The sequence below is a fragment of the Nothobranchius furzeri genome, chromosome 3 (genome assembly GCF_043380555.1).
Source record: "Nothobranchius furzeri strain GRZ-AD chromosome 3, NfurGRZ-RIMD1, whole genome shotgun sequence".
NCBI classification, from domain to species: domain Eukaryota; kingdom Metazoa; phylum Chordata; class Actinopteri; order Cyprinodontiformes; family Nothobranchiidae; genus Nothobranchius; species Nothobranchius furzeri.
The window spans coordinates 86,911,458-86,924,286 of record NC_091743.1 but is presented as its reverse complement, the minus strand read 5'-3'; the positions used below and the strand labels follow the sequence as shown (position 1 = coordinate 86,924,286).

General features: G+C 47.1%; 2 protein-coding genes across 4 annotated transcripts in view; one reads left to right on the top strand and one right to left on the bottom strand.

The window, feature by feature from the left end:
• rtn3 (reticulon 3) overlaps window positions 1-2,005 on the bottom strand; it is a 35,517-nt gene extending 33,512 nt beyond the window's left edge. For all 3 annotated transcript variants that reach the window (XM_015958113.3, XM_015958114.3, XM_015958115.3), the window contains exon 1: window positions 1,771-2,005. In XM_015958113.3, the coding sequence (XP_015813599.2) occupies window positions 1,771-1,861 (91 nt within the window). In that variant the 5' untranslated portion in view covers window positions 1,862-2,005. The remainder of the gene's footprint in view (window positions 1-1,770) is intronic.
• Window positions 2,006-2,807: 802 nt separating this feature from the next.
• Window positions 2,808-9,247, top strand: men1 (multiple endocrine neoplasia I). Its single transcript, XM_015958112.3, has 10 exons — window positions 2,808-2,925; window positions 4,048-4,529; window positions 4,853-5,061; window positions 5,619-5,747; window positions 6,091-6,131; window positions 6,245-6,332; window positions 6,615-6,751; window positions 7,559-7,700; window positions 8,030-8,203; window positions 8,286-9,247. The coding sequence occupies exons 2-10, from the start codon at window positions 4,094-4,096 to the stop codon at window positions 8,802-8,804; spliced, it is 1,875 nt and encodes a 624-aa protein (XP_015813598.1). The 5' UTR covers window positions 2,808-2,925; window positions 4,048-4,093; the 3' UTR covers window positions 8,805-9,247.
• Window positions 9,248-12,829: the final 3,582 nt, after the last annotated feature.

Below are 12,829 nucleotides of genomic sequence, written 5' to 3'. Positions count from 1 at the left end.
AAAGCTGACCGATTGGATGTGGCCCTAACACCAATCCCATTTATGCAACAAACCCCCTCTGTTCCCAATTTGTCTTAATGAGGGGCGTTTGTGTTCATGCCAATACCTGCCTCAGCTTTACTGTGATTTCCTAAGTATTCACCTGCCAGAGATGTAGGTTCTATACTCATGTTAGAATTTGACGTTGGATGTGCTACTACTAGTTTACCAGTTTAATTATAGATCCACTAGGATAAATACAATAAAGTTTATCTCTCACCAAATAGAATATTACTAAGAAATCACAATGTAACCATGGAAACACGTGTGTGTGTGTGTGTGTGTGTGTGTGTGTGTGTGTGCGTGCGTGCATGCGTGCGTGCGTGCGCTGTCTTCTCCATCCCCAGTGAGTCGTGGTGGATGGCTGCTTATACTGAGCCAGGATCCTCTGGAGGTTTCTTCCTGTTAAAAGGGAATTTTCCTCTCCACTGTCGCTGCATGCTTGCTTAGTATGGGGATTGCTGTAAAAGACTCGATGCAATTTGGAAACTTTTTTTCTGATTGGCTTAATGAATTGGCCTGTATTGGAATGTTTACTATGTGAAGTGCCTTGAGACGACACTTGTCGTGATTTGGTGCTATATAAATAAACTTGAACTTGAATTGAATTGTTTTTGTGCACTATAGTTTGTGATTTAAAAATCTTTAACAGGGGAAGTATCTGTAACTTGTCCATCTCGTAGATTTCCTGCAGTTTTCCTCAGACATAATTAGACGTGTTGTTCTGAGGGTACAGAGCTGAAACCATGAAGCATCACATGCCACACCCTTCCCTAGCCAAGCTGCCTCCCATCACTGCAGCTTCACGGTTGTCTCAGGCTCACGTCCCTTCTGATAAACAGAGCAAAGTTTGGAAGGATTTTTTAAAAGGCTCTCGTGTTGAGGCGACTAAGCCACGGAGCTCAAATCAGAAATCCCAGCTTATGGATTCAAGCTGCGATGGCGAAGCGAAGCCGTCCGTCACCCCCACTAACACAACAGACCCGGAGAAAACGCTGCTCCTCCGCCGTCGTTCTGGGGCGATGAGCGGCGTCAAAAGGACACTACCAGGGCCTTCTACAAATCAAAACTCACAGTGAAAGGGCGCACTGAACCTCATAGATGTGTTATCATCTAGACGTCAATAAAAGTGGCATTGTGCCTAAAAGCGGGTCCTCCCTTCACTGGCAGCTCAGTAACAATGAATCTGCAGTGCAGTGCATCGCGACGTTTACCACCGACTAATCAGAATAACTCCAGCTTGTCGACAATCGGATTAATTTAGCTAGACTACACTATCAGCTGTTGGGTTATACATTCATATTTGACCGACAAGGATGGCAACAACAGCCATGTTTTGTTACAGAAGGTCTCCTTTTGTTTCCAACTTAAAGGCCTGGTGAGGGCAATTCCGTTTCAGGCTATAACCCTTTATCCTTTCTAACCTTTTAATCTTATCTTCTCTCCAAAACATCACTATGTGAGTCGTTGCTCGTGAGCAAACCTAAAAAATGAGTAAAAAACGAGGGAGGTGGGCAGGAGTCTTGTGTCCTGGTCCCGTCCCTACCACAGGTGTTTCTCATGCTAGCAAGCACAACCCCAAACAGAAACAAATATCAAGTCAGCGTTACCACCATGGCATAAATGTTTGTATACGCATCTGTAAATAAACGCGTGGTTTCAAAAGAGCGCCACACACTACCCAGAAAATTAAACCGAAGCTAGCTAAATGATCCATAAGCTAAGTCTTACCGGATAGCTTCGATTCTTTGGCAGCAGAATTCTGTCCATCGGCAAAACCTTGCGACGATGATATCTGGGCGGACTGAGTCATTGAATCCATTTTATTGAAGATTCAACAAAATGGTGATAAATGTCTGAAACGGGTAACTGTTCGATCAGCGTTTAGACCTCCTCAGTGTCTGACTTTACTTTAAAAAATTCCCTAAGAACGGGTCTCTGCTCTGCACCTAAACGCAACGTCGTAGCTCTGAGCTAAAGAGCAGCGCGAGACCAAAGCAGAGGCGGGTTAAGGAGGAGGGGTGAGTGGTGCATTCAGGTCCCTCGCGTAAGCGCCTCCATGTTATGTTCCACTTCCAAAAATACGTTTGAGTTCAACTCTACTTTCAAGTACAGAGACACAAAATCTTCAGCGTATCATAATGGCAATCTAAATTCAGGTTTGTCTCCCATGATTGGTACCTTTTAAAATTTACAAATAAAAAAGCATACATCTATTTAAAGATTTGTCAGCGGCGTTGTGAAGTTAAAATATTCGACAGCAATGGAATGCAGCATGAAGAATATTCTTGAACAAGGTTCTCAGATGGATGATTTCACTTGAGAACATGTTTGATCACAGCCTGGCTGCTGTATTCTTGACCAAAGGAAGCTACAATCCGTTTTTTTCTTCATAATTATAAAAAATTATTCAATAATAAATTGGACATATTTGTGAGTTAGTTTTAGCCACATTGACAACACTGTTTTAAATAAAACAACAGTATCTTCAAAGTCGCTGTGAAGTAGAAAACACCTAAAAGTCGTCCTTGTTTTAATATAATCTGTTTTCTATTATGTAACGCTTACCTTTTAGTGGAACATTGAGGGCTCCACAGGCCCGTACTGCCACCTAGCGTAGACTTTAATGAGTTACATAATTTAAACTACATTTCCCAGAATGCTCGGGGGACCCTGTGAATTATGTAGGCAAGATCTACATAAGACACAGATAGGACGATTCTTCGTCCAGTAGCAAACGATGCCTCCCACTTCTTGTTATGAGATCTGCGCAGTTTACGCAACGTTGATAGCGGCAACACGCACCAAGTGACTTTCGGGCAGACAGAACTGCGCGGTAAAGAAGGTACACAAACAAAAAACATGTGGCTGGGGCTAGGAAAACTGGTAAGTAAATGTGGTATATGCTGGTACATTTAATAAAAGTTAATATCTTAGAGTAAGATATTATAACAGGAGATCGCGGTGTTGTATTTTACGAACATTTGGGGTATATTCGACATCTAAAAGGGGTAAGTTTAGCCAACTAGTAGCTCGATAGCGTATTAGCTTGTCGATAAGCTGCTGCGCAGCCTTTATTCAACCTACAAGCTTGGTCGGATCTGCGGGTTTTTGGTTAGGATTATATTCACGCTTCATATCGCGACAATAGTGGATTGATTCAGATTTAAATGTAATGAGCGTGTGGACAAAAACGTCAGAGTTAGCCTGTTAGCTCATATCAACTGTTCAGTGTAACAGATAAGTTCACGTAACGAAGTATTTGGCCTGTGCTGAAATATGTAGAACATATTTGTATGAAAACCCACGTCCCGGTTAGTCGGTGACTCGTTTAATGCTGTTGCGAACCTTCCGGAGCGATCATCTTTAGCTTGGCGCTGAGTGTATGAATGTGTGTGTGTGCCCCGCCCACCCGTTCCCCGTCCTCAGCTAACGGGACCCGGTGAACCGGTTCGGCTCGGTGCCGGTGATGTGGTTGTAGTTTAGCTGGAGCAGAAAGATTCAGTCTGGAAAACAAAAATAAATACATATTATTATTATTATTATTATTATGTTATTTTCTTTATTAACGCCTACATACGACCAGGCTGTGCAGAGACTTGAGCGTCTCAGCATCACCTGGAGTTTGTAGCGTGAACATTTTTAAGACCATACCAACGACAAATGTTAGTTAAATGTATCTATAGAATGTTTTTAGTTGTTTCACTATTACGATCACAAATGATGTTATGGAACTGGAGGAGCCACAGACACATTTATGGAAATATAGGCTTTTCCAATAGCTCCATGCATCTGGATGTACACTTCCGATCTCGTTTCCTTCATATCATTTTATCTTTAAAGTGAAGCTAAAGCTCTAAACTGGCTTTTATCTTCAGTTCATGTTAAAGGTCTTTTAGAAAAGACCCAGGCCTGTTTAGTGGTAGCCAACCATTATAGGGTACTCTTTTGGTGCAGGGTTGGATGGATATGACGTGTGACCTGATTGTGACCCCGTTTCTGCTGCAGGAGAGGAGACAGCCGTACATCTGAGTTGTGACTGGCAGAAGGCGTCATGGGTTTGCACACGGCACAGAAGAAATACTTCCCCTTGAGGGGGATCGATGGAGTGGTTCGGCTGTTCACCGCCGAGCTCCGCAAGTCTGAGCCTGACTTGGCTCTTCTCTCGCTGGTTTTGGGTTTTGTTGAGCATTTTCTAGCTGTGAACAGAGTCATTCCAATAAACGTTCCGGGGGTCCGGTTTGAACCCCTGGAACCAGACTGTCCCAGCTCCTGCTTCCCCACAGTGGAGCTGGGCATGATATCTGCACTGTATGAGCGCTTCACGGCCCAGATCCGTGGGGCAGTGGACCTGTCCCAGTACCGGAGGACATCTGCGGGGTCCAGCAGAGAGCTGGTGAAGAAAGTGTCTGACGTCATCTGGAACAGCCTCAGTCGTTCCTACTTTAAGGACCGGGCGCACATCCAGTCCCTCTTCAGCCTCATCACAGGTACGTGTCAGGTCCTCAGCGAGGTGTTGTCATCCACGCTGTCGAAACTGATTAGAAGGAACATTTTGGGTTTTTTAACCATCATAAATATTGTGTTCTGTGGGAAACCTCACAAAAAGGATGTCAGAGCTGAGTATTTAACTACTGTGTATTTCAAAAGGCCTTTGGGGTGAAATTTATATTGAAAGTAATCATCCACGAGTCCATCCTCTAAACCAGGTCACACGTATCTAGGTGTCTACTGGTTACCTGATAAAACCTGAAGCGTCTTTGTTTAATCTCGGAGCTCACCCTGAAAGTAACCGGGGATTAAATCTGAACAGGGACCAAACTGGACAGCTCTGGAGTGGCTTTTGCTGTGGTGGCGGCCTGCCAGGTGTTGGGTCTGAAGGATGTTCACCTGGCGCTGTCAGAGGACCACGCTTGGGTCATCTTTGGCAAAAATGGCGAGGAGACTGCAGAGGTGACCTGGCATGGGAAGGGTAATGAAGACCGGAGGGGACAAACCGTCTCTGTTGGAGTCAGCGAGAAGGTCGGCCTCATCACGAAACACTTTGAATCGTTCACAGAAAGTCTGCTTCGTGTTTGTGTTAATCAGCAACAGACGAGTGGAGCTAGTCAACATTTAAAGAGCAAGTCACCCCCTGCCAGAGTCTTACTCCACTCCCACTTCCTGTTTGAAAAATGCAAAAAATGCTGTTGCCTGGCAGACTGAAAGGGCGGAGCCACTAACAGATACACACACACGACATTGTGACCTCATAATGTACCAGCTGACATCATAGTGTACTTCTTAGCGTATAGCAATGGCAGATTAAATTTAAATGCAGTGCAGAGTTTTTACCCGACAACTGTGCAACAATGACAGTTTTAGGCAGAATATTTAAATTTTAACTAAGATGCACTTAAGTGCCAAATGACTGCATGTGTCTACAGCATGGTCAGACACTCGTTTATTTAGCTAATCAGCCAAAAAGAAATGGATTTGGGGGTGACTTGCTCTTTAACGCCGTTACACTCGTCCGACCGCCGTGTTTACCTGGTGGTTCTAGAAGAGACTCATTTTGTGTGTGTGTGTGTGTTCTCCAGAGCTGGCTCTATCTGAAGGGCTCATACATGAAGTGTGACAGAAACATGGAGGTAGCCTTCATGGTTTGTGCCATCAACCCTTCACTGGACCTCCACACGGACAGCTCTGAGCTCCTGCAGCTGCAGCAGGTGAGCACTCACGGCCTTTGTGACGAGGCTCAAAGGGTGAACGGATTTTTAAAGGATGCATGATAAAGGAACCTAACCCATGCATCGGAATGAAGAACGGAATAAACCACCTCTCTCAATCGGATTGAAATTTCAATCCGATCGGGCCGAATCGGATCAGAATATTCCGATTGACATGTTTACATGCAGAATTTTCGATCTGATTGGGCATTCAGTCCGATTAAATATGCGCATGTAAACGTGGCTAGTGTCTGATCTTCATCTAAACTGGCTGAGGATGGACAGCCCTTGTTTTGTGACTGCCTCCATTCACTCGTCTCTGTTCGTCTTCCTGCCACGACAGAAGCTGCTCTGGTTGCTGTACGAGCGAGGCGACCTGGACAGGTACGAGGATTTTCTACATTACAGCGGAGAGGAGTCTCGTGTGAAACTCCGGACCTCAGCAGAGGCAACGCTACCGGCTCGCAAGGTGACACGTGTCCTGTCTCTTCCACCAGGTATCCCATGGCCATGGGGACGCTGTCAGACCTGGAGGATCAGGATCCCATCCCGGGGAAGGAGACCCCGCTGCAGATCCACATGAAGGTAGACCGAATGAAAAGGGTTCCACGTCTAAAACAGGAATGTGCGGTTTGGTAAATACACATTTAGATTTGGATTTAAGCTGCAAACAAACTCAAACAGGGCAGTTAACTGAAGTTCTTCTTATTCCGCATATATGTGAGAGTCTGCCGCGCATGCAGGCTCTTTCTGTTTCTGAAGGCCGCGATCCGGTGTTTGTTTTAAAGTCAGAGCAGGTCAAGATGCCAGGAGGAACGCTCTGGTTTCCCGGTGTGACTGGCGTAAATGTTTCTCTCCCTTCCTCAGGCCGTGACCTCTGCTCAGAAGTACTACAACAACGAGCACATCTATCCCTACATGTACCTGGCGGGGTTCCACTACAGGCACAGGAACGTGCAGGAGGCCCTGAAGGCCTGGGCCGACGCCGCTCAGGTCATGCAGGAGTGAGTTCACGCCACGAGAGGTCGCCGCCCACATGTTTAGCTGAGCGGGAAATAAAAGCACGTCGGCGTCCCTGAGCTGAGCTCAGAAACGCCATTCTGGTCCAGTAACAGGATGTTACAGCTCACGTTGAAGCCGTTTGAGTTGTCATCACTTTAAATGATAACAGAAGCGTGTCTGGGGTTTGTTCAGACCCCATCCTGTCTCCACTAAGCTAAAGGGATTCGCATAGCTGTGATCACTAGACCCGTGGGCAGATTTGTGTTGTTTTGGCTGCTGTTTGACACAGTAAACACTAGGGGGCAGCAGATGCCCAGCCGTCTTGTCTCTAGGTGTTTTTAGTTACTGTACATCCAGCGGTGATGTCATCACGGGGATCTGCAGCTGCAGGCGTGGTGGAGTCGCTGTCTGAGCCTGTCCCACCAGGGGGTTTTGATCCAGAAGAATTCCAGTCATGTCTTTCCTGGAGCGCTGCTCCGCTCCATCCGGGAGATGTTTCCCTGCTCACCTCCAAACACACTCTTCATGAGCAGGAGCTATAAATACCAACACACACATTCCCTACCAGCTTCCCTTTCCTGCTTCTCCATTGTTCTTTAGTTTCAGCCCGCTCTGCACACAATAACGGGAAGTGTGTGTGTGTGTGTGTGTGTGTGTGTGTGTGTGTGTGTGTGTGTGTGTGTGTGTGTGTGTGTGTGTGTGCTCTGATAATGATGGCCTCCGCTCTACACCTCTATAAGCCGTCCCTGATGTCTCTTCCTGCCTCCTGAGCGTTCCGTTAAAGCACCTCCTCTCTCCTGCTCCTGCAGGTATAACTACTTCCGTGAGGATGAGGAGATCTACAAGGAGTTTTTTGACGTTGCCAATGACGTCATCCCCACTCTGCTGAAGGAGACGGCTGCTGCCGACAGCCCTGGGGAGGAAGGAGAGGGCGGAGAGGGAGCCGACATGGTGAGCCTGTCCAGTCTCAGGGTGGAGCTGGAGCTGACAGGAAGTAGCCGGGCTGGTTGTGAAGCGTTAGTGCCTGGTGGTGGTGTCCACAGTGGGAACACGACGCCACACGGCTCTGGTTGTAGCTCTTCTCCGGCTCCTGGTCATCTCACTATCCTCACTGAAATGGAACGTAGACCCTTCAGACCGGAGAGGTGCAGGGTGATGTGTCTGAGGTCAGAGGTCGCACAGCAGCCAGCGTCCTGTTACAGCTCCACACGTGGAAACACAACACAGAAGGACGAGTGGTTCGCCGAGATGATCTGAACATCTCTGGTTTTGTCTTTCAGGAGCCCACCAGGCAGGGAGCAGCTCTGTCAGCGCTGCACGACCCAGAATGCTTTGCACACCTGCTACGGTTTTACGACGGCATCTGTAAGTGGGAGGAGGGAAGTCCCACTCCAGTCCTTCATGTGGGCTGGGCCACCTACCTGGTCCAGTCTCTCAGCCGCTTCGATGCTCAGGTGAGGACCTCAGAGCAGGTCTGCCTTTGATCTGAAAGCGTTGGAGCTCCGTGTCTGAAGGTGTGGTGTGCTGATTTTAAAGGTACGTCAGAAGGTGTCCATCATCACCAAAGAGCCCGAGTGCCAGGATGATGATGACCAGTCCAGCGAGGACCCCCGGGAGGGCCGCAGACGTGGTCCGAGGAGAGAGTCCAGGCTGGAAGATCAGAGCTCTTCTCCTGCTGCCCCCACCTCGCCGTCCACTCTGCCTCCTGCTGCAGCCCAGCCCAAGAAAGTGGGAGACGGAGTGGTCCGGCGCCGCTCTTCCCAGAACCTGAGGGCTCCAGAAACCGAAGGGCCAGCCAAGTCCCCTAGCCAAGACTCTGTCTCGTCCCCCTCGTCCCAGCAGCAAGCCTCGCCCTGTCCGGCCGGCCCTGTGGTCATCTTTCAGAGCGAGAAGATGAAAGGAATGAAGGAGCTGCTGTGTGCAGCCAAGGTGAACTCCAGCGCTATCAAGCTGCAGCTTACAGCACAGTCCCAGGTCCAGATGAAGAGGCAGAAGAGCACACCAGCAGGGGACTACTCCATGTCCTTCATGAAGCGCCAGCGCAAGTCCCTGTAGACCTGCCGACTGTCCTAGAGGAGACTGGAGGACATACTGTGAAAACCAGCAAGACTTGGTTCTGGTGTTCTGACCATCTCAGCCCACATCCTCGTGGTCCTGAGCAACATGATGGACAGACAACGGGAAGTAGAGCATCACATATCGGATCCGGCGTGGGCGTCTTTGTCTTTTAATTTAAAATGTTCCTAGAGATTTCCTGTTTGGTAGATTTGACGTTTGGTTGTTTAGTTTGACCTGATGACCTGTTGCTCGCTGATGTGACGTCTCATTGACTCGTGTAGAAGCCAAAGTATGGAAGAAGGTGGCGATGACTGAATCCTTGGACGTGATTGATTTAGGATAGTTACTGTGTAACATTGTCCACTCTGATCTATTGACAGCTTCTTTCTTGCTAGCTCTTTGTTGCCTTATTTTGTTTGTGTTGTTTTCCAAGTAGGTGGCCTTTAGTTTTGAGAATGCCCAGGTTAGGACTAGCTCTGATCACTGGAGGAGACCGGGAAGACCATGCACTGTTGAGACAGAGCATGCTAGGTTGCTCGTCGTATTTTTTTTTAATCCGCAACAGGGAACTGATAAAGAACTGATAAAAGCCAATGGTGTGTGTTTAATCGCCTTGAGTTTTGGGTCCAGCTGCCGTGAAATCAGTTTCACCGCGAAAGGTTTGGTTTTGGAGCAAAAATCGAGTTCATGTGTTGACTTCTAGTGTGAGCAGAAACATCTGGAGATGCAGCAGGGCACCGTTCAGTCTTATATTCAGTCTTTGTACAACACAATCAATCAGATTTATTTATACAGCGCTTTTCAAACAAGGTGCTTTACAAAATGACCCCAGATTAACATAACAGGTTAAAAACATTAACAAGACATATGCAAACCCATACACACACAAGTAAAAATTATATTTGGCTGAGTCCAGATGAGCCAAGTAAGGTAAGGCAAGGAAACGCCATCAGAGGAGCCGTCTGCCCCGGCAGCATCAGGTCTTCCACACTAAGTCAGGGCGCTCAGTGGAGGGGGAGCATAGACCCCCACCTCCACTTAAACCCCACCTGTAGAGCACCCAGGAAGCAACAGTCGACCACCGCTCCCGGGGCAGAGGGCCCCTACAGAGGAAACACTGGATTAAAATGAGTAAAAATACAATAAAAGAGCTAATATAAGGGACAAAAGTTAGAAAATAAGTTATAAATAAAATCATAGACAATAAAATAATATTAAATAATGAAAACAATGCTAAAATATAATTAAAAAAACATGCAAAGCAAGCAATAAAATATAATCATGTAAAACGAGAAATAGTAAATATTTAGATAAAAGCTAACCTAAAAAGACGGGTCTTGAGCCTGGACTTAAAAACATGAACGTTCTCTGCGGCCCTGAGGTCCTCTGGCAGCTCGTTCCAGAGGCGAGGGCCACAACACTGGAAGGACGCCTCGCCACACAACGTCACAAAGAGTCGTCTCAAGCTTCTTACAAGAGTTCGGTTCATTATTCCAGTTGTTTTCCATTTAAGGAAACCCAGCAGGTCGTGTTGAGTCACTGACTTGCACCATTCACTTTGTTGTGTCAGTGACTACAGCACTCCCCATACCAGGCAAGCATGTAGCGACCGTGGAGAGGAAAACTCCAACAACCTGGCTCCGTATGAGCAGCCATAACTGACTAGGGTTCATTCTTAAGCCCAGTCTCCACTTCTCCATCAGCAGGTTTTCACTCACACTCATACTGACATTCCCTTCATACTTCCTCGGTGGTGTGTCAAGGTTGGTTTATGCTTGACGCGTCCGCCAGGTTCGCACGGCTCCGTGCGGCAAATTGAGTTATTTTAACAACCCCGCGCCTCCGCATGGCCCAAACTTTCCGCACCGCGCACTTAGGAAATTTTCTAACCACGCGGACGGTCGGACGCGGGAAAACATGGCGGACTGGCGAAAACTACCTTTCTCAGTGACCTAGTGGTAGAGTGTCCGCCCTGAGACTGGGAGATCAGGGGTTCGATTCCTGGTCGGGTCATACCAAAGACTTTGAAAAAATGGGACCCAATGCCTCCCTGCTTGACACTCAGCATTAAGGGGTTGGATTGGGGGGTTAAACCACCAAATAGTTCCCGAGCGCGGCTGTGTCTGCAGCTCACCGCTCCCCCAGGGGATGGGCCAAATGCGGAGAACAAATTTCGCACACACACCTGTGTGTGTGACAACTAATTGGACTTTTAACTTTAACTAGTACGGCAGAGAATCGTAAATACAGACATTTGTATGATTCAGCTCTCAGAGATCACCGTGATCAACATGTTGTTAATAATTCTTGGAGAGAAATAGCTCGCACTGTCGGAAAAGATGAGGACGCTGTTAAAAATGCTGGAATGCCATGTTGTAAACAACAGTAATTTTTACTTCTACTATGGTGTAGTGTTGGATGCATGCCGTAGAGCTCCATGCTGCCCCCTACAGTTTGGGAGAATATTGGCTCACCGCAGAGACGAGCCGCATGAACCGTAAACGCTGCAAGTTGTGAAGCGCGTTCCAGCCGCGAGCCGCATCACCAAGCGGAAAGTAAATGCGTCAAGCATAAACCAATCTTTAGTGTAGCAGGGGTCGTTGACCTCTTCAGGCGGGTCTGGTGGTCGACGACGCTTTATTTACTGCAGCTTGTAAAAACAAATATCTTGAAGGTTTGACTTCATATTGTAAGATTAGAAGCTGGTGTCCATATTGGGATTTGTTATTGTCCCTATTTAGTTAAAGTTTGGGGGAAAAAAATCTTGTAAACACCAGTCGACTCGAGGAGTAACGGCTGACAAACCGAGTGCTCACTGAGCTGGAACAGCTTTAATCTAGAGGACAAAAGTCTTCCAATCCAATCCAATTTTATTTATAACGCATTTAAAAACGGCATGTCAGCTGACCAAAGCACTGAACAGAGTCAAACCTAAAAAGCCATTCAAATTCACATACATACACATTAAACACAGATTAAAACCGTCATAAAATAGAAACACCTCAAATCAAAACAAAAGTTAAAACAGCCAATAAAAACAGAAGTCAGTAAAAACAGAAGAGAGGCACAGCATAAAAGACCGATCATTGACCAAAAGCTAAATTAATGAAATGTGTCTTCAGGCTGGATTTAAACTGTGCCAGTGAAGAAGCCTGGCGTACCACCAGAGGGAGTGCCTTCCAGAGTCTGGGAGCAGCAAAGGCGAACGCACGCTCCCCACGAGCTTTATATTCTATTGTAGGGACTTTGAGCAGTAGATGGTCAGCAGACCTTAGTGACCGGGGAGGGGGATGTAGGGGGTGAGCAGCTCTGACAAGTATAAGGGGGCTAGACCATTCAGGACTTTGTAGGTAAAAGTTAGAACTTTGTGTTGTATTCGAACTTGCACAGGAATCCAGTGTAGGTCAGTCAGAATGGGAGTGATGTGACAGCGTTTATTTGCGTTGGAAAGAAATCTGGCTGCAGCATTCTGGACATTCTGTCTGGTCTTTGGTACAAAGAAGTCACCGTTGGTGGAATGTCCGTTCACCAAGGACCAATCACCAACGAGCGCTCTCTGTTGCATTTGATAGATAATTGGGCACTGCTCGGCTCTTGCATGGATAACGGCGCTACGTGAAGTAAAACTATACCTTACTGCTCCTCTTTATGAGGTCACCAACCGCCTCTAAATCTAGAAGGACCAGGTCCATCATCATGTGACGTATCTGAGACAGGCCACCAAACCAAGGTCCAGGGTCTTCATTATCAGTAACCTGGTAGATTGTTCTACAACGTGGATGGAAACGCCCCTGCATGTAGAGGTGAGCATGCTGTAATCGAAGAGGAAGATAGGCCCCTGATTGGTCTTGCTTTATCAAGCAGTCAAAACTTGTTCAGGATGTTGTAAACACTCCTGATAGAAGAGGGAGAGGTTTGGATGGAGTGCAAACTTCTGACCTCCATCTATACCAGCAGCTGTTTGGGATCTGTCAGTGAACTTCTGGTTGGACAGCAGAACTCTGTTCCCTCATGACGTTCCC

Coding starts and splice junctions, on each gene's coding strand:
- men1 (XM_015958112.3), top strand. CDS start 4,094: ATGGGTTTGCACACGGCACAGAAGAAATACTTCCCCTTGAGGGGGATC. Junction 5,062..5,618: donor CTGTTGGAGTCAGCGAGAAG/GTCGGCCTCATC, acceptor TGTGTTCTCCAG/AGCTGGCTCTATCTGAAGGG. Junction 7,701..8,029: donor GCGGAGAGGGAGCCGACATG/GTGAGCCTGTCC, acceptor TTTGTCTTTCAG/GAGCCCACCAGGCAGGGAGC.